This window comes from Equus przewalskii, chromosome 1 (assembly GCF_037783145.1).
Source record: "Equus przewalskii isolate Varuska chromosome 1, EquPr2, whole genome shotgun sequence".
Taxonomy (NCBI): Eukaryota; Metazoa; Chordata; class Mammalia; order Perissodactyla; family Equidae; genus Equus; species Equus przewalskii.
In genome coordinates, this window is record NC_091831.1 from 74,379,649 (window position 1) to 74,406,374 (window position 26,726).

General features: G+C 35.1%; 1 protein-coding gene across 1 annotated transcript in view; it reads right to left on the reverse strand.

Moving 5' to 3' along the window:
* RYR2 (ryanodine receptor 2) overlaps positions 1-26,726 on the reverse strand; it is a 689,571-nt gene that overhangs the window by 113,260 nt on the left and 549,585 nt on the right. The window contains exons 63-70 of the mRNA XM_070568189.1: positions 23,779-23,828; positions 13,590-13,650; positions 12,098-12,336; positions 10,692-10,773; positions 6,554-6,684; positions 3,094-3,414; positions 1,251-1,491; positions 787-874 (exon numbers count right to left, since the gene is read on the reverse strand). Coding sequence (XP_070424290.1) covers positions 787-874; positions 1,251-1,491; positions 3,094-3,414; positions 6,554-6,684; positions 10,692-10,773; positions 12,098-12,336; positions 13,590-13,650; positions 23,779-23,828 — 1,213 coding nt within the window. The remainder of the gene's footprint in view (positions 1-786; positions 875-1,250; positions 1,492-3,093; positions 3,415-6,553; positions 6,685-10,691; positions 10,774-12,097; positions 12,337-13,589; positions 13,651-23,778; positions 23,829-26,726) is intronic.

Here is a 26,726-nt window from a genome sequence, read left to right on the forward strand (position 1 = left end):
TGAGGTTTTTATTTTTACTTTCTCAGTCTCCGATTTACAAAGCACCAGAGAATTATAATTGATCCAAAAATTCTAAGCTTTCGAAATAATTTGGGGCAATTATAAGTGCTCACTTACCCATATTATGCTAGTTAATTGGAAATAATTATAGAATACTATAAAATTCTTATGATTAAAATCTTTTCCAGATTTGAAAATAGATAGTTCTGCTTGTAACATACAAAATAATGAAAATTCACTAAAGATGTACTTTATAAATTCTATCAACAGGACTCCTCAGAGGAGCTTTATTTTATTCTAACATGTGACCGAAACTAAATTCCTATGGAAACAAATGTGTGAGGTGATAGAACAAATCTAAAGTATACAAGTAAAACAGGTGTGTCCTATGATTGAAAAACACGTCTATCTCAGCACTTCTCAAACTGAGGCATGAGTACTCCCGGGGGTTAGATAGCAAAACACTAAGAGAAGGATAAAAATGCCATGTCTCTATATTATTTTAGCCTAAGATTTAGGGGCAGACATAAGAAATGTTTATGCAGTGCAATTAAAAACTCCTGTAATTTTCTGAAGATAAATTACAAAACTCTACATAAGATTTATATTGCCTCCAACTCTCCAGGGGAACCTGTTCTCTCTCCTCACCAGTTAAGTGACACTTAGGAGACAAGCTAGAGAAACACCATGACAGGTATTCACTAAGGGGATTGGAAAATTGGTTAAAATTATGAAAGCCCTTAACATAAACCAAACAGCAAACACTGCCAAGATTTTCTTCCTTACGTGGGATTTTGACCAGTAGATAAACACTTCGGCCACCATGCGAAAAAGATCCTCTGCTTCTGGGTTAGGCTCTTTTAGCCACTTCGCCCTGGATCACATAATGAATAATACAGTTTCTCAGTCACTCACAGTTAATTCAAAAAAATTACCCTCCCAAATTTAAATTTGAAACCAAGTAAACTAAGGAGGAGCATGCTGCCCAACGAGTTCATAAAGGGCTTCAAGGAACAGTTGAAACAATTAAAACATCGTAATTGTCAAAACTCCTAACTTTTACATGCAAAAGGTGGACTGCTCCAGAATGCGATTTCTGACTATAATTCTAAGATGCTCAGTGAAAATTAACTTATCTATAAACTTTTGGTTATGTCATAATCAGAACAAGCTCATCACCAAGTAGGGGATACATGAACCCAGTAAGGTTATGATGGAATTAGAGAATTAATCACTTTTGAACATTATACCTGTTATAGTCCACAAATCTAATCAAGAGTGGGTAGAAGGCATAGAGATCTCTGGCCAGAGTGGTGAACTCATCTAGAATGAGTAGTTCAGCCTCGGACATATCCCCCCTGGCCTCCGCTTTCAGATGGTCTTCCTCAGACACCACCATTGCTGCCTTTTTCTTGAGTTTCTCCATTAATGGCAAGAAATGAGTTTTCAAGAGCTGAGGTTTCACTTTATTTATAATAGGCTGGGAAAATACTGTTTGAAGACAGAGATTAATATTCTGCTCTGCGAAAACATTCATTAAAATGAGGATAGATTGTAATTACAATTGTAGCACAATTCAAGCGTCCCTCTCTGCCAGCACAGGCCTGCCTTTAGGATTCAGCCCACGCCTCAGTCATCTCTCTAGTCCAAAACCTAATCGCATAGTTGCAGTTCAAAAATGATTACATATTGAATTGAATTTGATGTGCTTCCTTGTTTTGAAAAAAGGATTGATGGCCAGTTTAGAATAGAAAAAAAAAAAGACATTCATTAAGTTTGGAAATCAATTATTTTACACAAAGAAAAAAGTCCCCAAATGGAAAAGGTCCCCCGGCCCTTTCCTTAGAAGAGATGTGAATCGCTGAATAACATACAGCCATCTCTTTTGACTGTCCCCATCCTTGTCCCAGTGAAGAGTTAGATTACATACAACACTGCTTCTTTTATTTAATAATAGCTGTAGTTGTTAGCAATAGTTCCAAATTTGATTAGGCCATTCTTAAAAGGAAATTTTTCCCGAAAAGTAACATATATACATTGGAGAAATGTATAAAAGAAAAATGTTAAAATCAATCATAATCATCCTTCCAAATTAGTAAGACTTTGCTGTATTTCCTTAGGGTTTTATCAGTAAGTAATTTCATATACTTATATACATATTTCTGAATTAAACTTTTTTAAAACTCTCCTTTCATTCTCCACGATACTATGAGCATTTTCTAAGTCAAAAAACATTGTTGAAACCTTAATGTTTAAAAATGGCACAGTATTCTGGCATATGGTGTACACAACCTATTTATCCATACTCCAGTGGTTGGGCGTTTAAATTGCTTCAGGTTACTTAATGTAAATACTGCAATGATTGATAAACTTAAATGTAAATATCTGACTGCATCTTCTGATTATTCTCCCCCCACTCCTATCAAGACAGATTGCTAAAAGTGGGTTGTTTCAAAATCCAGTTTTATTTATGTTCATCAGTTTTTACCACTGTGTTTACTAATTAGTCTTATAGAGATTGTCAAATCACGAAAACGGTTTACTTACTTAAAAGTAGTAACTATACGAAAAGTTACCTGATGTCTGATTATAGCTGCATTTTTTAAAGAACAACACGACAGAAATAATTAATAATATTTTTTGAGCACAGAAGAAAATATTAATAAAGACTAAGACAGGAAAATTCTAGTCTTCTATATCGCAAATCTTTTTGTTTTAAGTAATTTTATTGGGATTATAATGGTTTATAACATTGTGTAATTTCGGGTTTACATTATTGTTTATCAATTCCTGAATACACTTCATTGTGCTCACCCCTAGTAGTCTAATTTTTATCCATCACCATACATCTGTGCCCTTTTGTCTCTTTCACCCACCCCCTAACCCCCTTCCCCTCTGGTAACCACTAATCTGTTCGCTTTATCCACGTATTTGTTATCTTCCACATATGAGTGAAATCATGCAGTATTTGTCTTTCTGTCTCTGGCTTATTTCACTTAACATCACACCCTCCAGCTCCATCCATTTTGTTGCAAAGGGGACAATCTTGGAAATAAAACAAATTTAAGTGGTACATTCTTTTCCAATTCTTACCTGCTAATCTCTTCATCCAGGCTCCCTCATCAATTCCCAAGTTATTATATATGATTTTCAATATATTCCCCAGAAGTGTGTTCATGTGTTCTGAGTTCAGAGCCGTACAGCACATTTCAGTCCTTTCCGGATTGTTCTCAGGTCCGTGCTCCCACCAACGAGACATGTAGCTACAAAGCATAGGCAGTATGACTTCCATTACATGTGGCATTTGTGTGTAGCGAATACCAGACTCAGCTAATTCCACGATTTCTTCCATGAGTTTCTCCAAAGATGGTATATTTGGACAAACATCTTCCACATTAGTTGGCAAATTGAGAGCTAGAGAAGCACACATAGAAAGGAATTGTGTTCAATGAAAAAACTGACATGACAGCCAGATTGCCACTGTTTATAACAGACACAAGCAACCATTTCTTATTGGGCTTCAAAACACAGCAACACCTGGCATGCCTTCGCCTCACTCCTTCTCCCTTTTCCCATGGCAGCTATTTCGAACTTTGTCTCTTTTTCCCAAGTTCCTACCCTACTACCACTCCCTGGATCTTTCCTTCTACCGAACCTTTCCTTTCTTTCTTTCCTTCTATCTACAACTGACCTTTCCTTCTACTTCAGAGCAAGTAAGAACATTGAATGTCACTGCCTACCATCCTTCTTCTGGTTCCACATTAAGGTCTGCTCCCCACTTTCAGAGGAAGGAGTTTTGAGGTTCCTAGTCGTGGTTGCACCCGTGTTGCTGTGGCCCAGCCTAGCCCACAGCAGGGGCCTTGATCAGGCATGTATTCAGTACCCCTCCCTCTCAAATACCTCCTCCCCCTACCCCGCAGCCTATACACACACTCAGATCTTTCCTAGATTGTTAGCTTTCCAGGCATTTTTCTGTCCACAGAAATGAAAACCTCAGCTTTCCACCACTTACCGAATTTACTCGTTTACAATCCTTATCTTACTGACTGTTACAGTGGAATTTCACATCATTGACGAAATTCCCTTTTCCTAAAATTCCCCTCTTTCTTAACTTCAATGCATTCAGTCTTTCCCGGCTCTCTTCTGAATTCTGTCAGTCTCCTTTACTGACCCTTTTCTCCTTCTGAACTTTTAAATGTTGGTTTTCTTTAGGGATCTACCTAACTCTCTTCTCTTTTTTGGCTTATATATTCACGTAGGCAATTTTTGCCATTCCTACGGGTTTCTGCTATAGGCTAATAACTCTCAAAGCCATATTTCTTAAAATTTTTTGTGTCTAATACGGAATGTCTCAAAAGCAACTAAAACACAATGGGTCTAAAGTTAAATCTGACCTTTCCTCTCCAACCTACCTCTTGAGCATGTACTACCTTGGTGGGGACAACGTTCTCCAGTCAGTCACCCAGGCTAGAAACCTGGGGAAATTCCAGGCTGCGATGCTCCCTCATCTGCCACACAATGATTCTACCTCTAGGATCTCTCATAACCACTTTACTATATGCGTCATCCAAGGGGCCCTGCTCAATCATATCGCTTCTGAATTCCCACAATCATTTTCTATTTAGTGTCTCACACCCAGTCATCTTCCTTATTTCTGTCATGATGGATTTCTAAAGTGCAAATGTGCTCATGTCTCTCCCCTTTTTAAAGCCAATAAAAGGATCTTCTTTGCCACTGGTACAGTCCCTACTCCTTACCTGACATAGAAAGCCTACCTTGCTTCTTCTGGCTTTCCATTTGTGTCTCATCTTTTACTCTTTTCTCTCCTGACTTCTATCTCCACCTCAAAGTGCTTCAAGTTTCCCCTAGTATACCAGACTTTCAGTGTTCCTAATTTCAAGATTCATCTTGTACCAACTCTGTGAAGTCTTTCCAGGTGTTCTCAGCTAAAACTGCTCTTTTGTGTCTCCAGTGTTCTTTATTCTCAATTGTGTCACATATATTTATCAGTCTCTCTGCCTCCACTGCAACTGAAAACTCCCTGAGGAAAAGAATCAAATCTCATCCCCTTTATATCCTATGTGCTCCATCTACTGCAGTGTACACCACAAATAATTATTTGCTGAATAACTGACTGGAAAATGAACGAAACAGAACCATTCAATTCAATTCTTTTACTTTGTGATGCAAATGTCGTATCATAGGAGCATAAGTAGGTAAATTACTGCTCTGTGTATTTCCTCATCAGTGATGAAATAACAAATCTGCTTCATTTTTGATTCACAGCAAAAACGTTAACTGATCAAAAATCCTTAATGAGACAACTTAATAAGACATGTTTACATGATAATTACTTCAAACTCAACCATGTTTTATTATTTACAAATATATTGTGGCACTTACGTAGAAAAATATTGCTAAGTCACATTCAACATATTTTTCTTTAACTCTGTTATATAAAATTAAAATAATAAAATAAACAAATTAAATGATGATTATTCAACTTTTTAAAAGATTCTTTCCTTGATAAAATTCATTATAAAATCAATGTAACCAGCAGCTCCCATAAAAACATGAGTTATACAGAGAAATGATCCTGTTAACAGAAAAGCATGCATTTGTGAATTATTTGGGCAAATAATTCTTGCCGAAGTTTGCAGAACTGTTTAGGGCTACTGGAAAACAACTAAAGTACAATATACGTTATCAGATGTAGAGGAAATCAAACAGAAAAAAAACAATAAGAGAGGGCCCTTGTGTGACGTTCAGGCTTTCAGAACTCTGCTTTGATTGCTTTAAATGGCTGAATCGAGGAATAACTAGTTTCTGCTTTATTAACTATTTGTTATTCAAGTCAATTAAATTCCTAGTAAATAATTTTAATAGGTTCTAAAGTCCAGTCAGTGGAATCATCAGCAATGGTCTAAAAGTTTTTCAACTGGGACAGCGAAAAAAATGGATCTATCGATCCAGAAAATAATCAGATTTTCCCACAAGGAAATGTACATATAGCCATAAAAATCTTAAAATATGCATGCTAGGATCAGGTACAAATTAAAGTTTTTGATTAACTCTCTCTTAGAACTATGTTTTTAAGTTTTTTAAATAATAAAAATTGGATCTAACTATTAGAAAAAAGTCACAGTGAATAAAATTGTCCCAATAAGGTAGACATATGAGGTGAACAAAGAAAAATGACAAGTATAAATCCACAGACATAATGAACAAGAATGCCATAGACTTGCCGACTCTAAGAGGGAACTGAATCCGAAATCAGACTGACCTGTTTTTTCCATATCCTCTGATCTATCTTACTCTTAAGAGTGTTAATTTGTCTGTGGCTCATTATCTTAGATGAAATTAATTTTCTTTCAGAAACACTATGAGAATAGTATACAGCATTCCAAAAAAATCCCAGTATAACACTTAGAAACAAATAGCATTGGAGATAGCAAAATGAAATGGCCCATTAACAAATCACAGTAGGAAAATACAATAAATGTCATTAAGCTTTAGCTTCATATCTCAAATACTGCACGTGTTTCCACGTTACCTGCTCTCTCTCGTGAAGACTTAGTGTTGTAGATAGAGTAAATATTATGTTTGTCGAGATGAGTTTCCAAAAATGCTACAGGAAAGGCACCAGCAAAGGCGGCCAGACATTCTCCTAACGCAGAACGTTGCCTGTAAGTGGAAAATGCCTATATTTTTTAAGTCTTCCAAGCAAGTAACTGAAGAAGTTATACTAAAATTGGCAAGTTTAACCTAAAAGAGGGACAGTCATAGTGCTACTAATAAAATTAACCCCCAAATCCAATTTCCATATTGCAAAATATCATATACTTTCAAAGGCCTCCGCCCTTTAAAAGAAGATAAATTGTCAGCTAAAAGAAGCTAACAATAGTACAGACCAAAATAACAAGAAAAATCTTGTCAACTCTCCCATAAGTTTAGAAATTTCTTTTGCTTTTCTTTTCTTAATTCTTTTTTTCTTTTTCTTTTCTTTTAACATAATGATCTATTGAGGAAAAATTGTTGCTGTGTGACTAAATGGTTTAATAAAAATTAAAAAATAAAGTACTACTAGTAATACACAAACAATTTTCTCAAAATTTACCATATGTAAGTAATTTCAGGGTAGCTATGAAATACTAAGACATACTACATGCTAAAAAGTACTGATAACACTTAAAATTGATTTATCATTTTCAAGAGAAGGAAGGTGTTTAAGGAATCAGATTGTGATCAACTGATTCAGGTGGGTTATGACCCAGGGCTCCCCCTGCCATGGATACAAATTCTTTCCCTTAGTAATCTATAGACAAGGCTTTACTGGAACATTAAGTGTTTATTAACTACTATAGAATAATATGAGAGTTATTTCAGCAAGTTATAAATTCCTTAAATGATTTTATATTCAAATTTTATTTAAAAGTCAATAAAATGGATCTAATTAAGAAAAGATTACATAATTCTCTTAGGCCGTTTTACATTTCTCACTGGAAAAATATAATACTTAAAATTAACAATTTCTGAGTATCTATTTTACTTAAAAATGACTACATATCCAGTCAGCAAGGAGAAAATATCCCTTTGTAGAATGACATTGAATAAGATGAAGTTCAATTCAAACATTCAATAATAGTTCATTACTGAAAATAATGTGGGACACCAAGGAATTACAGAGTACAGACTTTGATTCAGACAGACTCGAATCCCAAACTTACACCCAACACTTGCGGCACTGTAGGAAAATTATTCACTCTTTCCAAGTTTCTCTTTCCTTACCTAAAAATGGGAATGAAGAACTGCAAAATTTCTAGCACATAGTATAAGTTCAACCAATGTTTTAAAATAATAAGAAATAATTTATTTAAGAATTTAATAGCCTAAAATGCTTTGTGTATGACCCCAAAGTAGGTAATTTATTCCCTTATATCTGATTGGACTACTTCTTTTATTTCATTAGTAATTTACTTTAAAATTTGGATGCAATTAGTAAGTATCAGACCAACTCTGATCATTTGTGTGTTGGTATTCTGAAAATAGCAATTTTTCTTTTACTTGACTTGTATTAAAATATCTACATTTTTTAGTACAGTGTCACTTTTCCATCTTTTTTTCAAAATACCTCTGACTCATTTTCAAATTTTTACTTTTATATTCCCCTCAACTCACTTTATAATTGCAAAGTTAATTGCAAAAAAAATGTATATATTTAGAATCTAACAAAATGATCCCAAATTTTAGCAAGAAAAATATCTAGGTGAGAAGAGCAACAACAACAGCCACTGCTGAGGTGTGAGAGTGTGGATTACCAGATATTCAAATATACTACAAAACGCCACCAATTCAGGCTAGAGGGCACTGACCTAATCCCGAAAAAGTCAAATAGAACAGAATAGAAATTCTAGAAATATAACCTAGGAAATATATTACTTTAGTATAGTATATTACAAAGGTTTTATTTTAAATCAGTAGGTGAAAGAAATATTTAATAAATCATTAATTTACAGGTGGTTGAAAATTGAAAACCTCGAATTTGAATTCTACATAACACCAAAGAGAAACATGAAATTCAGACGTATTTCTAGTAAATCCCCTTCTTACCCTAGAGATGACCATTTCAGACATTCTCTACTGTCCTCAAGCTTCTCAGGCTTTTTTCAACCAGCATCTGGCTGAGTACTCAAGTCATGCTTCACTGAGAAAACGGAAGCTATTAGACAAACCTATTTACATTGATGCATCTTCCACCTGTTTTCTGTTGAATGGAGGAGAGTTCTGAGCTTCAAAGATCACGTTCTAGCAGATACAGTCCTGATGACCCTGTGTGGCTCTCTACATTGTGTTCTGATTCACACATAGTAACTCGCCACTGTTTTCTTCCTCACTTTGCTTGTTTGGCTTCCTCCACTTGATATGAGCTCTATGGGAGCTGAGATCTACTTTGTTCCCTTTTGTATCCCAGAACCCGGCATGTAATGAATATCTACTAAATGAACAAAAGGATTAAAAACTAAGTCTAAACAAGTGAAAGCATGAAAAAGCTAGGAGAATAAATATTTGAATTTCTAGCTGTTAAGAGTGTAGTATAAACTTTTTTAAATCAAGAAACCAAGGGGAAGAAACATATATGAAATAATTGGTAGGTCTGATTATACAAAAATTCAAAATTCTTTGGTCATAAAACACTATAAGTAGTGTTTTGTATATAAGCACTATAAAGGTATAAAAATGTTAAAAGTCATAAAAATGGGAGAAATAACAGGCAAGAGGTTAATAGTTTTAATAAATATAATGGTTATTACAAATCAATAGGACAACATATTAATAGAAAAATGTACAAAAGATGAAAAAAAGGCAATTTATAAAATAAAGAAATACAAATGGCAAAGTAAACACCAAAAAATAGCCAATAACTGGTAATAAGGGAAATGCATTTGAAAACAAAAATGAGTTTCCATTTTTAACTATTACATGTAAAATAGTAAAAAAGAATAACAATCAGAGATGAGAAAAATGTGAGAAAATGAGGATTCCCTTGTAAAACCTGAGAGTGAAAATTACATCAATTTTCTGAAAAGATAGTGAAATGTATACCATAATTCTTTAACATATGCATACTCTTTAACTTAGATTTCCAAATTCTGAGAATATAGCTAAGGGAAATAAAAATAAATATACACAGAAAACTATAAACATAGATTTAGCATTAAGTTAGCGAAAAAGAGAAAACAGCCTACGTGACAAAAATAAAGTAACCTTTCAATAAACTGTAATATTTTGCAGGTAAAACTTTAAAAATATTCAGAGTGAATTCAATTATCCTTTTCCATTGATCTACTTTCCTATCTCTATTGAAATGTCACCCTATTTTAATTACTATTGCTTTATAAATTTTAGTATTTGGTAGGCCAAATGAGAACCCTTTCATTATTCTTTTTTTCTCTCTCAAAACATTATTGGCCTGTTTCATGGGTTTATTTTTTTCAAATGAACCTTTGAATTATTTTGTCAAGTTCAATAAAAAGTAAATATCTATTTGAAATTGTTTTGTAATTAATTATAGATCAACTCTGGGAGAATTTACATCTATTCAATATTTTTCCATCAGAATATTCTTTCATTTATTTATTTCATTTATCAGTCTTCTATCAGAATGTCTTTTTATTTAGTCAAGCCTTTTTAAAACTTCCCACTTTTTCTTTTCTCTTACATGGAAATTTTTTACTGAAGTAGCCAGTGATCTCTTATTTTAAGTTCAATGGGGACACCTTATCTTACTTGACCCATCTACATTGTCTGACCCTGCTACTTTCTCTCTCTTGAACTTGAGAACATGTTTTAAAAACTGCTGATACTTGCGCTTGCTTTGTATTTCTGATATATAATGAGAAATTGTACTAGCGGATTCCTTCAATAAAGACTCACGAACTAAGTTTCAAGTTTTTATTAAATACGATCTTTACCATTATTGCTTTACCTTTCGTTTCATAATTTGATTATCTTTTGTTGTATCAATTCCAATTCAGTTTAAAGAGTGTCTAATTATTCCCAAGGAATTCAGTATATCAATCTGGTTGTTTAGTTTATAACTAAGAAAAAGTTATCAGGTGGAGACTCTTGAAACAAATTGTCATAACACTTGAAAAAGCTATTAACACAAAGTTAAACTTTTAAAACCTTACCTTTCCACATAAATACTCTTGCTGGTTCCCAAAGCATACAAGCTAGTCAGAATTCTATAACATGACACCTGCACATCTTCCACTAAGGAAAAAGAGAATCTCACTTGAAAAAAAACACTTGTTATTTATTCATTGCCTTGAGAAAGTCTATGCTAAAAACAAAATTCCACATTAAAGGCACACTAATATTTTAACATTTGAAAAAAGCAATATAAGAACAAACAGATATATAAAATGAAATATAAAAATTTTTCTCAAACAAAATTCTTCTCTTTAAGGAGTTGAAAGTGTTCTAAGGAATCACGCTGTAATTATTTAGAACATTATCAAGAACCAGTTTTTAATAATTTTTCTCTAGGTACAAGAATAAAAGATTTCTTCAAGAATAAAATTAAGAACACGACTATCTTGGAGGAAAGATAGATTTTGACTCCTTTTCCAAAGGTATATAAAGACTGTATCTTTTATTTTAACTCTTAAATGAATGAGAATGAGCATATTGGAGGATGTAGTGTGTTAGTTATTTCTGAAATGACCTGACATTCAAGGCATAAGTAAGTCACTCTGATAGTTTTTCAAGCTAGAAAATTAAATAAAGCCTTATAGATGATCTATTCTCCAATAAGTCATGTTTAAGAGGCAAGAAAATCTAAGAACCTGGACTTCTAATTCCAACTCTGCTACTATTTCCTGGAGGATACACCATGACGTGAATGGAGAAATCATCCTTGTTCTCCAGACCTGTTTCCACGTAGCATCCACTGAGCAACACAGTGGCTTTTACACAGAGCTGCACTTCACCTGTTGACAGCCCGAGTGGGTGGGTCTGCAGTCAAGACCCACCTGACTGCTTGACAAGGACTCACATCTCTCATGTTCATATCAGCAGGAGAGCAGGAAATTAAGACAAGTTGTGTGTTCTTTCTTCCCACATAACCGTGGGCATTCTGTGGATATTTTTAATAACTACAGAATTTCAGGTTCAAACAGCTAATTAAATCCTCCATGAAAACAGACTGAAACCTATAAATGGAAGATACTTGAGCCATTCTAGTAGACCAATTATTTAGACACACACTTCGTCTCAGTGGTCTCCATATTTGTTGGTAACAAGCCTTGTGGAAACAATGTGCATTGACTCAGAAATAATCTGAAAACATTTGATGTTGCATGTCTTATGGTCAAACTGCATTAGAAAATTTCCATGGAAAGAGACAACTTAGAAAAATGCAAAATTTGGAACTTGTACTTCAACAATGTGCAAGTGATTGTCCACGTCACCCTATGATGTTCTTCAAAAAAGGCATTTTAATGTATAAGCAGCATGTGAGTAACCCAGATGTGGCTTTTACAATTTCTGATTGTACTGTTTAGATAATGGAACTCTAAGTAATAGATTTACATACATATTAGATCTTCTCCGAACTGATGCTGGCCAATATGCTCAAATAATGATGACAGCATTGGTAACAGTGCCACCGTGGTATAATTGATAATCTGAGTAACACCTTTGGGTTGGTTTCGGGTGTGGGTAAACTGGCCCTGCTTAAGATTCTCCATCGTCTTCTCCAGATCTTCTGCAGCATTGTCCAGAAAAGCTCTGAGGGCACTTTTAACACTCTCCAGGCCAGTCTTCATCACAGTTCTAGGAAGTAAATAAGGGAGAACTCATACCTTGTGAGAGGAGCAAGTGAAATACAAATAAAATAAGCTTCTACTTTATGTTCATTTGTCCATTACAACATTCACTCAGCCCTCTAAATTTTTTAAATCCACTCTCAAAAACATTTTTTCAATATACCAGAGGTTAGAGCAATATTGCTTTGCAAATGCATAACCTTTCCTAAACGCCTTCATAGTCAACCTAATTAGAACCTCAGGGCAAAAGGCAGTGCTAATCTTTGTGTTTTCCACTAGCGTCCTCAAATTTTGAGAATATTTATTTTATGACTAACAAATCACCGCTTCTGAGCCAGTTTAGTTAATCCCAAATCCAACACAACTAGAATGTTTCCTGAGGCAATGGGGTAAAAGAAACATTTAATGACAGCTAAACCAAGTCACTGAATGATACAGATATTTTGTGCGTAGGGTTAACAATCAAGTCTTTTCTAAATAAGCCTCTGAAGGCTCAACTTTGTACAGAAGAGACTATCTAATGCCACTGTTACTGCTAGGAAATGGAAGTGGATGATGGCATCTCCTTTCTTCATTTACTACACAAAACATCTCCATTAACATTTTAAACAAAAAATGGATAATCGAAGAGTATCATAGAATATTTTTGGTGGGAGACATTTAAGAATTTTTATTTAGACTTATCCTGGAGAACAAATAAATTAAATAAATGTATGGCTTAAAGGCTGAATCAATCGTGTTAAATAAACTGATTTTATTTAGTCAACATGTTGGATTTCTGGTCATGTTGATAGTAGGGCAGAGCAGAAAGTGCACAGGCTTGGGAACTGGTCTACTTCCACACTTACTATGCAATCTTAAGCTTTACTTTAGTCATCTGTAAAATGAGAATAAAATCCTCATGTCTCCTATAAAGCTAAACGTTATTATAAATGTGGAGCACAAGTACCATGCCTAGAAGCTAATAAGACCTCTAGAGTTGTAGCTTACCATTTTTGTTTCACAGGATACATTCTCAATTCAGTTCTCAATTATACACCTAACTGCTACAGAAAGTACTTGAAATTTAAATAACAATCTATGTAGGATCATAAAAATAATACAATGCTATTGTGTTAGTAATTTACAAGAGTTTCTTTTCATCTACATTGAAGTCTTTATTACAATTCCAAAGAATAAAATCAAAACACTAGGTCCATCTTAATACTTTTATATATCATTATTATACTCATCGATTTCAATAAAGATGTATCCATTTACCTTGCATCCAAAGTCTGACCCAAAATATGAAGACAGTTGACAATTGATGTCGCATCATTTCCTAAAGAGGAAACAAAATGCTGTATAAACTGCCCTGAGAATTTCTCAGTGTTGTTCTTTTCTAGCAATGTTTGTGTTCCAAAAATTAGTCAATGGCACAACTCAATAATAACTCAATTAAAAAGATGTTTTGATAATCAAGTTCAAAATCATGCAGTTTTTCTGCTGAAAAGTGGTTATGCGAATGTAAGTAGAAAAGCAACAAAGCATGTCTCAGCAAATAGCTGACATACTCAGAAGCATTCAAAGCACTGCACCAGGCTGGAGTTTTAACTGAATTCTTCAGATATAGTCCCTTCCCACACTAGTTCATCTTATTTTTAAATCATATTGTCCGCCAACTGTTTAAGTCAGCTCATATCCTTTATGAAATGAGGTGGGCTAAAAGTCTAATACATCTAATTCCATTTTAATCACCCCAAATGTCTGCTTTCTGATTGCACTCAACTGCATTAAGATGAATTAATTTTCCTGATTTCAATGGCCTTAAGATGAATTACTTTGCCTGAATGTTATTGGTCTTTGGTGAAAAAGAAGCACCTAACTATCATGTAAAAAAACATCAGAGGTTGAAGAAGTTAAATCTTACTCTTATGAGATATTTGAAGTGGGAGTTACTCTTTTTCAAAGTAAGATGATGAAATTCACTTATTTTGATTGGCATATTTTATCAGAAAGTACAGAAATATGAGTTATACAATTTCTACATATATTTTACTTTGTGATAAGGATACAGAAAAGCAAATAAATAAAACAGTGAATCCAAAGTCACAAGGAAATTTACCACTCACAATATAGTTTGACATTATCACATTCTCATTTTATACTCTCCAATATATAATATTTATAGTCATTTCCTAGGTCCCGAGGTTAACAACTCTTATTTGAATGTAAGTTTTTATAACATTTGAGTATGTTATATTCTTTATACAAAACAGTATTCTAAAATTAATGAATTAAATATACATGGAAATTAATAATTGCCTTAGAATGTGGGCAAGCCAATTAAGTGATATGATACAAATAAGAAATAAAAATAAAGTATTCATTGCTGAGCCTGTGAATTCTTTAAGAAAATGTTCCATTTATCTAGTACTTCAAATCTCATAATTTCTGGTGATCATGAAGACAAAATCAGCAGAAAGCAAAGTTTATGTCCCTGTCTATTGACTGTAGCAGTCCAAGGGCTTCTACTGTAGCCCCTAGAAGTGTTACTCATTTAATTATTCATTCACTCAATAAATGCACGGTAAATACCAAGCACTCTTAAACTTCCATTAACAAGTAAAATAGAGAGCTTGTGGTACTTGCATTTTAATAGGGACTATAGATAATGAACTATTAAGCAAAAAAAATCAATATGGAACATAATATCAGGCCACAGTAAAAAATATATATATATAGCAGGGAATAGGGATTAGAGTAAACGGACACAGTAATAGGGTGAGTGGTCATGAGGTCCTCCCCAAGAATGTGACAGTTGAGCAGATTTAAATGAAATGAAGGAACAAACCATGCAAATATCTGCGGGAAAGGCCCAGGCACAGGAAACAACATGTGCAAAGGCTCTGAGGTGGAAAATGAACCTGGTGTTCCAGGTAAGGCAGTGAAGGTGGCTGATGTGTGCAGATTCAGGGAAAAGGAGGAGGATATGAGGTGGAGGGGAGGGGAGCCAGGTTCCAGAGCCTTGCAAGCAAAGCAAACCCTTGGGGTTTTTTTAAAGTGCAATAGAAAGACATTCTTAGGTTTTGAACAGAATGAAATCTGATTCATGTATTCAAAGGATTAATTCACAATGTGCAAAACTCTGGAAGGTCAAGAGTGGAAGCTGATTAGGAAGCTACTGCAGTAGTCTAGAATCAGAGGACTGATGATGGTGAATTTGGATTAGTATATTAGCAAGGAAGAAATTAAGAATCTATTTTAAGGATTTGCTTATGGATTGAATGTGAGGTGAGAGGAAAAGGAGTCAAGGATAAATCCAAGACTGTGTGGGTCAACAATTTTATGAGCAATTGGGTGAAGGGTGGGATGAATTAATGATGTGGAGAGTGTACAAGGGAAGAGCAGAATGTGAGAGGAGGGGAAGGGTGGGAGTCGTGTCCTCTGCTTTCAACAGGTTAAATGTGATGGGCCTATTAATCTCAGGCAGTGATGTGGAATAGGCCATTGATACAAAAATATGGAGCACAGAGAAGAGATCTGAGCTGGAGCTATAAATTTGGGCGTCATAGGCATATAGATAATTTTTTAAATCATAGACTTGAACGAAATTAGCCAGTGTGGGCATAAATGCAGAAGTAAAAATGTCCCAGGGCCTCTAATGTTTGGATTTTATGCTTGGAGGTATACAAGATAAAGGAGGATGCAGCACAGAAAATGAGAAAGAGAAGGCCCAGGAGGAAGAAGGGACACAGGCAATCCGTATGAGTGTCATGCAACTGTTATCTAGCACCAAATCAGAGAGGCTGGTCCCTCACGCTCTTCCTGAAACTCACAGTTCTCTTTCTCTTTCACTTCCGATGGACAGTCTCTCCGTATAGATTATCAGCCTTTGTACTGAGCCTACACCTTGCCCTATTTCAAAAGGATGGCCAGGGGTATTTTAAACCTCTATTTGTATAAGCTTGTGGGTGAGATTTTTGTTTGCTCTGTCCCTCAATGTAACCCAGCACCTAGAACAGCGTTCGACACACAGCAGGCACTCTGTTACATCTTTGTGGGATGACTGTGGGATGTGAAGGGCAGGAAATAGCACCAGTGGCCAGACAAGTTCTGTGGACCAAACGAAAATGTGCGTGGTGAATATGAGATTTCTGTGACTGTTAAAATAACTGTAAGCTCCACGGATCTACACATCTCAGGACATTCCAGATCATACACACTACAACTTTCAATGGAAACATTTCTATGTAAAAAGTGGTGGGAAAAGGACGCTAAGGAACGCGGAAAGGTATTAGTTGAAACTTTGTGTAGAGACCAAGCACAAGCATCAAGTCCATTAGCTTGTGTAAAAGACTAAACTAATGGTTAGTCTTGAAGAGATAAAGCATGTAGTGAGTAAGGCTTTTAAGTAAAATAAAAATCTGAGTATTGTCCTTCTTAAGACTATCCAGATCACCGTAATCAGAAATGTCAATCATGCTATTAGCAAGCACAGGAAGGGCTAGTGAAAGTGTAGTTAAGATGGTAAAATTTTAAAGTGATGATTATATTCCTATGTACTTAACTATATATAATTGCTTTACTGCTCTGAGTAGTATAAACATCAAAAGTTTGATACTTTTCAACTCATGCTTTTTCCATGTCTAAGCTAATTTCCTTCTCTTCAAACATACCTCTCATCACCTCTAAACACTTAGGGAAACGCTTATGGGTTCCTATTTTGTCTTTAAGATTGTGTGTTTGCATGAGAGTGTGTGTGGACGTGTGTACGTGTGTGTGTGTGAGCATAAAAGGTACACAATTAAAATCAAAGCTCATACTTGAATCTGATAACCACAGACGGCCAGCATTGGGTTTTTAAAAAAAATAATACAACTCTCTAAATAATAAAAATAACAAAGTTAAAGCTGATAGAGTCAAAATATTCTTTTGTAGTTTAATCCCAAATTGTTTCATGGTTTTTAATATAAGGATTCTATAACTCAGGAGTTTTCAATGTTATACAAAATTTGACATATCATGTACCCCTTCTTTCTCGTAATCTGATTGTTGAGGATTCTCAGAATGTTGACTTTTTCTCCTCTGGGAATAGCAGTAACATTCTAATTTTTTTTTCTTCTCCACTTTTCTAACATGACTCTTGACACAATATCTTATTTAATTCTCTTCTTTGAAGAGATGATGAATTTTGGCAGAATCCTTATGAATAATGTGAAATAAAATTACACTGGAAGATAAAAATTTCTCTCAAAATTATGAGGAGTTAGAGAGAAAGTGAAGAGTGCCAATGACTTTCTTACTTCTGAAGTCTGTGATACCAAAAGAATAAAATTATTGATTCCCTAACTTGGGAAGAAGTGTCAGTTAAACTGAGAACACATTTTAGATAACTACACATTCTATTCATTTGTCCCAAAGTCAGCAAATTCTCTCATAGTGAAATGTGCAAATGAAAGAAATAGCTCTATCACTCTAATACTATCTTCTGATATCATTTTCATGACAGGTGTCTGATTCTGATATTTCTGACCTCACCAATCTCTCTATAAGAAGTAGGTTATTTTTAATAAAGCATACATAACAAGTTAAATGCAGGAAATTCTTGTGTTTGCCATGTATACTGTCACAAAACTACAGAATCGTTAAGTTAGAGAAAGACCTTAGATCCTCTAGTGATCATAACAATGATCAGCAAAAGTAGCAGACTGTGCGTGACCGAACCATACAATTCTCAGCATAATGACACATTCAACTCTCAGATATGCACTATCCTCAGAGATTCTTAGTATTTTAAAGGCTTTCCCTCACATTATATGTATACTATTAAACAAACACAAGCACAATCCAAACCTTTTTAGGGATAATACAAACATATACAAATTTTTAATCAGGAGTGATACATGATAGTAGTCCTCATATAAATACAAGAATGGGTTTTTTTGTGGGGATAACAGAAATAACATCAACTTAATTCACTAATTTTTTAATCAGGGAGAGATACCAATTGATATAATTCGGCATATTACTTCATACTCTTCCAAACATAACATTAAGATTTATGTACTGGTTTAAATCAGCCATACTCACCTGGGGAAAAAAACGAATATTTTAATAAGAACTACTGCTTCATTTAAACACATCACAATACTTATCTTGTTCAAGATTCCTGAGCTAATATTGGAATTGTATTGATAACGTTACATGTTGAGTTCTAGGGTCATCTGAGGTCAAACCAGAAGACACTTTGGAGTACTGTGTTCATTAGGTAACAAAATGTTTGCTTTATTTTAGGGATTTCTAGTCTCTCTGTCATCACAGCTGGAAATTCTCCAGTAACTCTGGGGAGTCTCTGGACAATTTACCATCTTGCTAATATGTTAAAAATTCACCAGAAAATGGGAGAGTAGGAAAGGTCTATGATAACTATCTTGTGCCAGCCTTCTCAAAAAGTTCCTCAAATGCAAGGATCACTGTTGGTAGAATTTAATGATCTTGTTGTTTGAAGAGTCATTAATTATGCATTACTTTTCAGGGTAAGTACCCGAAGTGTTTTCACGGACCACTTAAAGAATAAAAAAAGTGATTCTCGTAAATTGTAGAATAATTGCATACTACATTTTTCTCACTAATGTCTTAGCAAACAAAAAGTAAAGTTTGGGTCATTCGTGAATCTAAGAAAATTCCAAATTGATAGCACTTTTCTCATTGTTCTAAGGGTCTCCTTACTTATCTTCTTTATTAGACTGTAGACTTCCTGAAGGCAGGACCTTGTTGATTCATTCATTGATTCAGTCATCAGATATCTATAAAATACCTACTATGTGCCAGACTTCCTGGTAGGCACTGAGGATACAATAAGAAGCCCTCAGTGAGCTGAGAGTTTTGTCCCAGAGAGAGATGTTCATCTAGTAACATCACCAGTGAGACTAAGGAAAGGTACACGGAGCTGTGAGAATGTTACAACAGCAGGAGGAGGGAGCAAAATCTAAGAGGTGAGGGAAGGTTTTCCTGAGAGGGTAATATTTGTGTTGAAATCTGAAAGATGAGCAGTTTACTTCATTATGGGTGTGAGGGATTGGAGAGGTGAATGTTAAGTATGGGGATCCCATTCCGGTCAGCAATTATACCATGTGCAAGGACCCTGGACAGAAAGGAATATGACACTTTCATAAAGCAGAGAAGGCCATGTAAGCTGAAGCACAGTGAGCAAGCAAGAACTTGCTGCGACATGAGGATGGAGTGGTAAGTGGGGGATAAACCATGAAACAAATGTGGCCAGATTAAGAATTTGATCTTTATTTTAAAGAAATAGGACGCCACTGAATATGCAGGAGAATATGAATACGCAGGAATATGTGGAAATAGGAAAGACTAGTTTTTTTTGGAAGATGTGATTGTTATGGAGTACAGTTTAGAAGCGCAAGAAGGTATTCGGAGAGAATGGTTAGTATGTTCCTGGAGGAGTCCAGGTGAAAGTCAACTGCAGATTGCCTTTGGTGGTAGTAATGGAGAGGTAAGGAAATTTTCATTTTTCTATCCTCACAGCCTGAGAGAATGCCCACACATAGCAGGACACAATAAATGGTTATTGACTGAATGTATGAAATGAATGTCATTAAGCCGTTAGACTTATTTTCACATGTTAAAATGAAGTCCTGCTGTGCATACACCTACTATTTCTGTTGGAAGGTTAATTACTAGAATCTGCTTCCTCTGAAAATGACTGAAAGGCTTAAAGAGGCTGTAATAGGAGGGCTTATGTATTCTCTAACTGCCTTAACATTAGTAATCAGAATTTCCACTTAGCAAATGTGGTGGAAAATGATGGGATTAAAAGCAATATTTCATTAGTTGACAATGGGTCCTTAAAAATGGCAATTGGGATCCTTATCACTTGTCAACCTGCCTGGGTCCTATCCATGTCCTAACTCATTTTCCAAAATACAAGAGTGCACCAACTTACAACCATTAGCAAGCATTTCAGAATTCAAGCAAGAAGCCTAAATACAAACAAGATGCTATTTTCTTTATTATTTTTTTCCATAAAATATTTTAATAGAGACACCAGAACTACTGTTCTGTGAGGAAGATGGCTAGTCCTCCTTTTTAAAAACCTTACATTTTTCTAAGATAAAGTGAAATAGTTTAAATGTCTCAAAAAGAATATATGAGGCATGAAAACACTATTAATCTCTTTAACTCTTAGACAGTGTGCTTCAATGTATAGGAAATATTTTAAAGTAGATAAAAGATATACACAAATATAGAAGTCCAAGTTTTGGGGATCCTCACTTTATATATCAGAAATATCTTTCAACTATAGATGAAGTTTTGAGATATAACTATAATTTGGCAGCCAACTTGGAATAAACAGTCCATTACTCACCAAACCCAGCTCACTACAATTACCACCGCCAGGACGAGTATTTCGTCTCTTGGTTTATTTAAGTGCTCCCCTCTTGTCTTCAGTCCCACCTTCCTGACCTGGTCAAGGTTAATGTGTATCTTTCTACCTTTACCTTTGCTCATTGACAAAAAGCCCAAGTATTTCTTTGTTAACTTCAACTTTCAATTCTGTCTTAGTTTATTCTTGGTTTAGGTTATAAACAATTTTTGCAACTAAATCAGTACAGGAAAAACATTTTGATCATGAGTTTATTGTCTGCCAGAATACAGAAAAATGATATCACGTAAAGGGTGAATGGAAAAAACAAGAGATTAATATGATTATGTACAAAGGACCACTGAGTATATGCTATTAGGTCTCTCTCTTTAGGAAAACCCATAATGGCGTAAGTGATACATCAAAATGTACATCTTTGGATTATAACACTTCTACTTTGTCTGGAAATGAGTAGATTGTAAAGGCTTCGTTGTGCATGTACTTTAAATAGCCAAGTCCCCTAGTTTAGTTTGTAGGTAATTTGATTTATCTAAATAAAAGCTATACAAATAAGACTAGGAATACCTTTGATTTAAAAGCTGTAAGGTTACAGTTTACATAGGACTTTAACAATCATTACCTCACATTAGATTTCACGCATGCAATAGATTAGTAGTTATTTTAACCTAGTTCAAAAATGAAAAAACAGAAGTTCAAATCATTTAGCTAGTTTAGTTACAAATATAGGACTTACACCTAGGTTTTCCAATTCATAAGCCTACTACTCTCTCCAGGACACCATATTAGTGTCAAAAGCCAGGTTATAACTGTAGCATGTAAGGTTGACACGTCTAAGACTTAAAGATTCTAACAACTTGACAAGTCTGTATTAGACTATGTTTGATTAATAAAGGACTCTTGAAATTTGTATTATTTACAGGCAAATGTCAAAGAAAGTTTGAAACAATAATAACAATAGACACTAGAATAAAATAAAGAAGGCACACAAATATACTTTGGAGGTAAAGACACAGAGTAGCTCTCCAATAAATTCCTGTTAAAAAAAAAAACAGTCTTTAAAGGCTTAGGGATTTAAAATGCCTAAATGGAATATTAGAATCACATAGAGACGGAATGAATATTAAAGTCCAGTTCTTCTCCCCTGATAGGTATGATGAGTTATATTATGCATTCATCTTCAGTTACAACCCTTAATGTAGTCAAAAGAAAAAAAGGTTAAAGAAGAGACACAATTAATCCATGGTAATGGAAGTCTACATATAGCTGCTTACAGAGGCTTATAAATTGGGAAATGGCACCAAGAGGCTTCTGGTATCCTGGAAATGTTCTATGTCTTGACCTGAGCAAATAGGTATATACATATAAAATTTCAACAGGCTATCGCATCAAGCTCTTCTTCAGATCTGTGTGCTTTGCTGTATGTATGGAATACCTCAAAATTTTTTATTTTTTATACTTTGGTTGAGCTAACATCTTGCCAATCTTCCTCTATTTTGTATGTGGGTCACTGCCTCAGCATGGCTGATGAGTGGTATAAGTCTGTGCCCTGGAACTGAACCTGCTAATTTGGGCTACCAAAGTGCAGTGTGCAGAACTTAACCACTATGCCACAGAGCCAGCCCACCTCAAAATCTTTTTTAAAAGGAAATTAAAATCATAGTGAGACATAACATAGGAAACCAAGAATTTATGATATGTAATAAGTTAGAAATAGCACCATAGAAAGTATTATTACGCTCATTATTAAGAATGCAAAAACTGCAAGAGAAATGGGGTTCACATCAGAGCTCTATATAATTAGATAGTATTCTCTGAAGACAGAGGGAGAATATTTGAAGCCACTGTTATGAGAAGGTTAAGGAGTCCATGAAAATTCTGTCTGAACAACTTTCACAGAAATTTTTCTATTTTAAAGGAAGTCAAACAAAAGTCAGTCAACTGGAAATTATTCTGAAGATAATTTCCCCACTAATTTTGGATAACTGAAGCATTAATGCAAAAACATAGGCAATTTATATTAAATACAACTTTTAATAACTACATTTAAGAGCAGCAACTATTGGGTATAAACAATATTGGAAGCCAAATATAGCATTAAGTAATTATACCCATAAACTATCATTTCTCAAAAAAATTTAATGCTTTAAAGAACTTAAAAGTTACTTGTGTGTGTGTATACACACATACACACATATCTATTCCTCAGTGTATTCACTGTAGCTTTTATAGAAATGACTTAAGCCTTAGTTTTTCCTGGAAATTGAATTGAACTTATAATATCTCTATCAACATACTAAATGTTTTATTAAGGAAATTACCCCAACAGTATCTCAAAATCTATAGAGCATGGGGCTAAAATTTGCCTTGGCAGTTTACAAAAGCAGATATGGGAAATGTACAACACAAATTCTGCCAGCTGCTATAGAGTCCTAAAACCCCACAGCCAGGACAATCTGTGGAAAGTGAGTGACTGCCCTGCATGGCCGTCTGAAAGCCAGTGAATTCAGCTACGTGAATTCTCAGAAACCAAAGAAAACTAACTATGGGCTGAGAGGTGCTAGAAAAGTCACTTTTGCCAAGTCAAGTCCTTGGCATCACTGTCTCTACAGTGAAGCTCCAACGTCTGCAATGTATTCGACATGCAAATCTGTAGTCAAGAGCATTAAAAATATAAGTACAGTTAAAAATTTTTGATTTATAGCAGCTCATTATTTAATCTATAAGAGATAACCAAACACAAATTCAAGGGCACAGTTTTGCTTTACCTCTCTGAAATAAAATATGGCAGAATGGCCATTTCCATTCAGTTGCTGTTTAATAATATAACCTTTTGATTTTAAAATGTGCTTTGGGCGAGTATGAAAAAGTTACAGCCTTCAATTTCACCATAGATAATGCTACTTACAAATAACCTTGAAGACCTTACCTTGGGCTACGACGACCATGCATGCAGCCATGCAAACATGCATTCATGCAACATAGCAGCACACAACACGGTGCAAAAATGGCAAAGAAAACCAAGTGATGGCCATGCTAGTATTTTTTCAAGGGTCTCCTTACCAAATAGTGAAATCCTATGCCTGACAAGAACTCCAAGTTTGCAGAATAGGCTGAAGACAAAAGAAAAACAAAAGAGAAAAGGGAGAGGGGGAGGGAAGGTAGAAAAGACAGGGGGAAAATAAAACAAAACAAAAAAAGAAGAAGAAAAAAGAAAAATAAACAGCTGATATATGAGCCGGAAAAAGCAACATGATGTCACGCAGAAAGAATCAATTCTCTGAGCAGAATGTGGAGTAAAGGTATTAAAGAAAGAGTCTTTGAGTGCATATCTTTAACAAACATGGTTAAAAAAGCACATATTATAAGTAAAGAAACTAAAAAAAAAAAATTTGAAAGCAAAGCTAATTAATATAAAAGCAATCTATATGAACCCCACAAGAATATAGCTACTGAAAAACCACAAGGAAAAAATTTAATTTTATCTGCCCAAAAGTACCACAGAAATTCCAGAATTTTTTTGTTATGGACATTATTTAATGGAAGTATGGTACTTTGGGCATAAAATTTAATTTTATATTTTAGTATGTTTTATCATTTAAACTTTCCTTCTTCCCAACCTTGACCACACCCTTTACACATATACCAAAGCATCCAGTGAATTCGAAAACAGTGAAGTAGACACAGAATTTGAACTGATAATCACTCAGTGAAAAACGTTACAGATGTGATACTTAAAGGGCTCTGAACGCTAATGCATGGACTGAGCATATTATCTCCTCTGGAGCAAGTGCCAGGGTTTTTGTGCCCTTCCTATAGCTCAGCAATGGGAGATTCCAACTAAGTGGTCTGCATTCAGCATTCAGCATGACAGCATTGGTATGCACTAACTCTTGATCAGACTCCAGAACCTGGGCAATACCTGCTATTGTCCTGTCTTGTTGCCAGGCCTCAGTTCGCTGGATTCCTTGTAGGTCCCTCTTTTCAGGAGTATTCTCCACTCACTTGCATGCTATACTCTCTTTTACCCATCCCTCAGGCTCAGGACATGAAGCCATTTCTAACACCCACCTTTCACCCCTCCCAACCCAAGCTGTAAGTAGTCCCCTCCAAGGGGCCATTTGCAAATCTCTACCATGACACTTAACTTCCCATATTACAACTGACAGTATTTTCACATCTACTGACACTGTTCTGAGCTCTCAAAGAGCAGAGGCTCTGCTTAGCCAGAACTTACCAAAGCTCTAAACTTGAAGATCCATTTGCATAGCACCATCCACACTAAGCTTGATTTTCCCATTACGGTCATGCACTGCATAACGATGTTTTGGTCAATGACGAACCACATATACAATGGTGGTCCTGTAAGGTTAGTACCAGACAGCCTAGGTGGTAGTAGGCTATACTATCTAGGTTTCTATAAGTATACTCTATGATGTTTGCACAATGATGAAATCGCCTAATGACGTATTTCTCAGAACATATCCCGGCCATTAAGCAAAGCACGACTGTAATGATAACAGCTACATCTAGATTGCCCCATCCTCTCTTACAAAGCTCTCCCACTTGCAGCAGTGTACAGACGTACACTCACCAGGATTGGGGACACAGACTATGCCATGGAATAAAACGAAGGCAAAAGCTCATGGCAGAATGAGAGAAAGGAGACAGAGAGAATCAAACTTGTGATGTTGATCTCTTTTATAGTAAGTTTCACCCATCATATCTCACTTCAGTAACAACAGGGAATAATTTATTGATGAAAATTCATTATGTTGGGCATTGCGTAGCTTTTCCAAGAAACCATTCATCCACAAATGTCTAAGTGAATCTGAGGTCTTGGGAAATCTCTTATTAGTGCTAAAAGTTTTTAAAACAACGATCTATTTAAGTAGATATTAGACATAAGACTAGACATTAGCCCCCTGAGCTGCATTATTTATATCTGTGCTATAATTTAAACAAAAAAAGACAAAACAAGAGCAACTTTCTCCAGGTACCCTCATCCACCAAGCTTTATGTATGTCAACTCAACCAGGATCTGTCTCCATCTAAAGAGAGTGGTACATTGGACACATTTTAGATCCCCGTATTCCAATCAATTTTTAGTGATATCTTCGCCTCTTACCAACTGATACTCTCTAGGAACCAGGGTGAAACATTATGAGCTGTTGCTCAATTTATAATGCCAAGATTATGTTTTAACCCAATTAATCCAGATCTAGGATGTTTTGCTACAATCGATAACAATTACTCTGTGTCCCATTACATTGGATTACATTTAATGTCTGAGAATCTGTCAGAGAAAAATGGCTTCTTACAATATTAGCTGCTTCCTAACCTTAGCTGTTCCTAATTAGTAACAGACGTGTCACCAGAGAGAAATATAGATATATAGAATGGTAGATCCTCCAAAAACACATATTATATCTCTTTCTCCTCCTGTGCCATTCTCTTTCAGTGTATAGTTTCTGTATAGCCTATGAGGTTTGACTAATACAGGCTTCGTAGTCTCTCTAAAAGTAGTTTCCACGATAATGTTATCCCCTTTCTCTATAGCCCTTCATTACTAACACTCTTAAGAATATATAATGTATCTACACTGCCTGGGCATTCACTCAGTGCCCTGTACTTTTGCTTTCCATCTACTGCTCGACGGAAACACTCCCTTGAAGTTCTCAATACCTGTTCATCCTGGAGAGCTCTCCATGGTACCTGGCATCACTGACTACTTAAATCTGTGACACTCTGGATTCTGTTTTACAGCGATATTTCCCCTCTTCCTCTTTAATTAATCATTCTCTATGTTCTTCAAAAACCCACTTCTGAAAACCCTCCAAACATAATAATTCTCCAAATTTTGGTATTCAGACCTTTTTGCTTCTCTCTCCACTCTCCTTAGTTTCATCTACTTTCAGAGCTTCAAGAATTACACGGATAGAGATAATCCCCAAATATGTCGTTTCTTGCCCTATCTCTCCACGACACCAAACACTTATTTCCAACTTTCT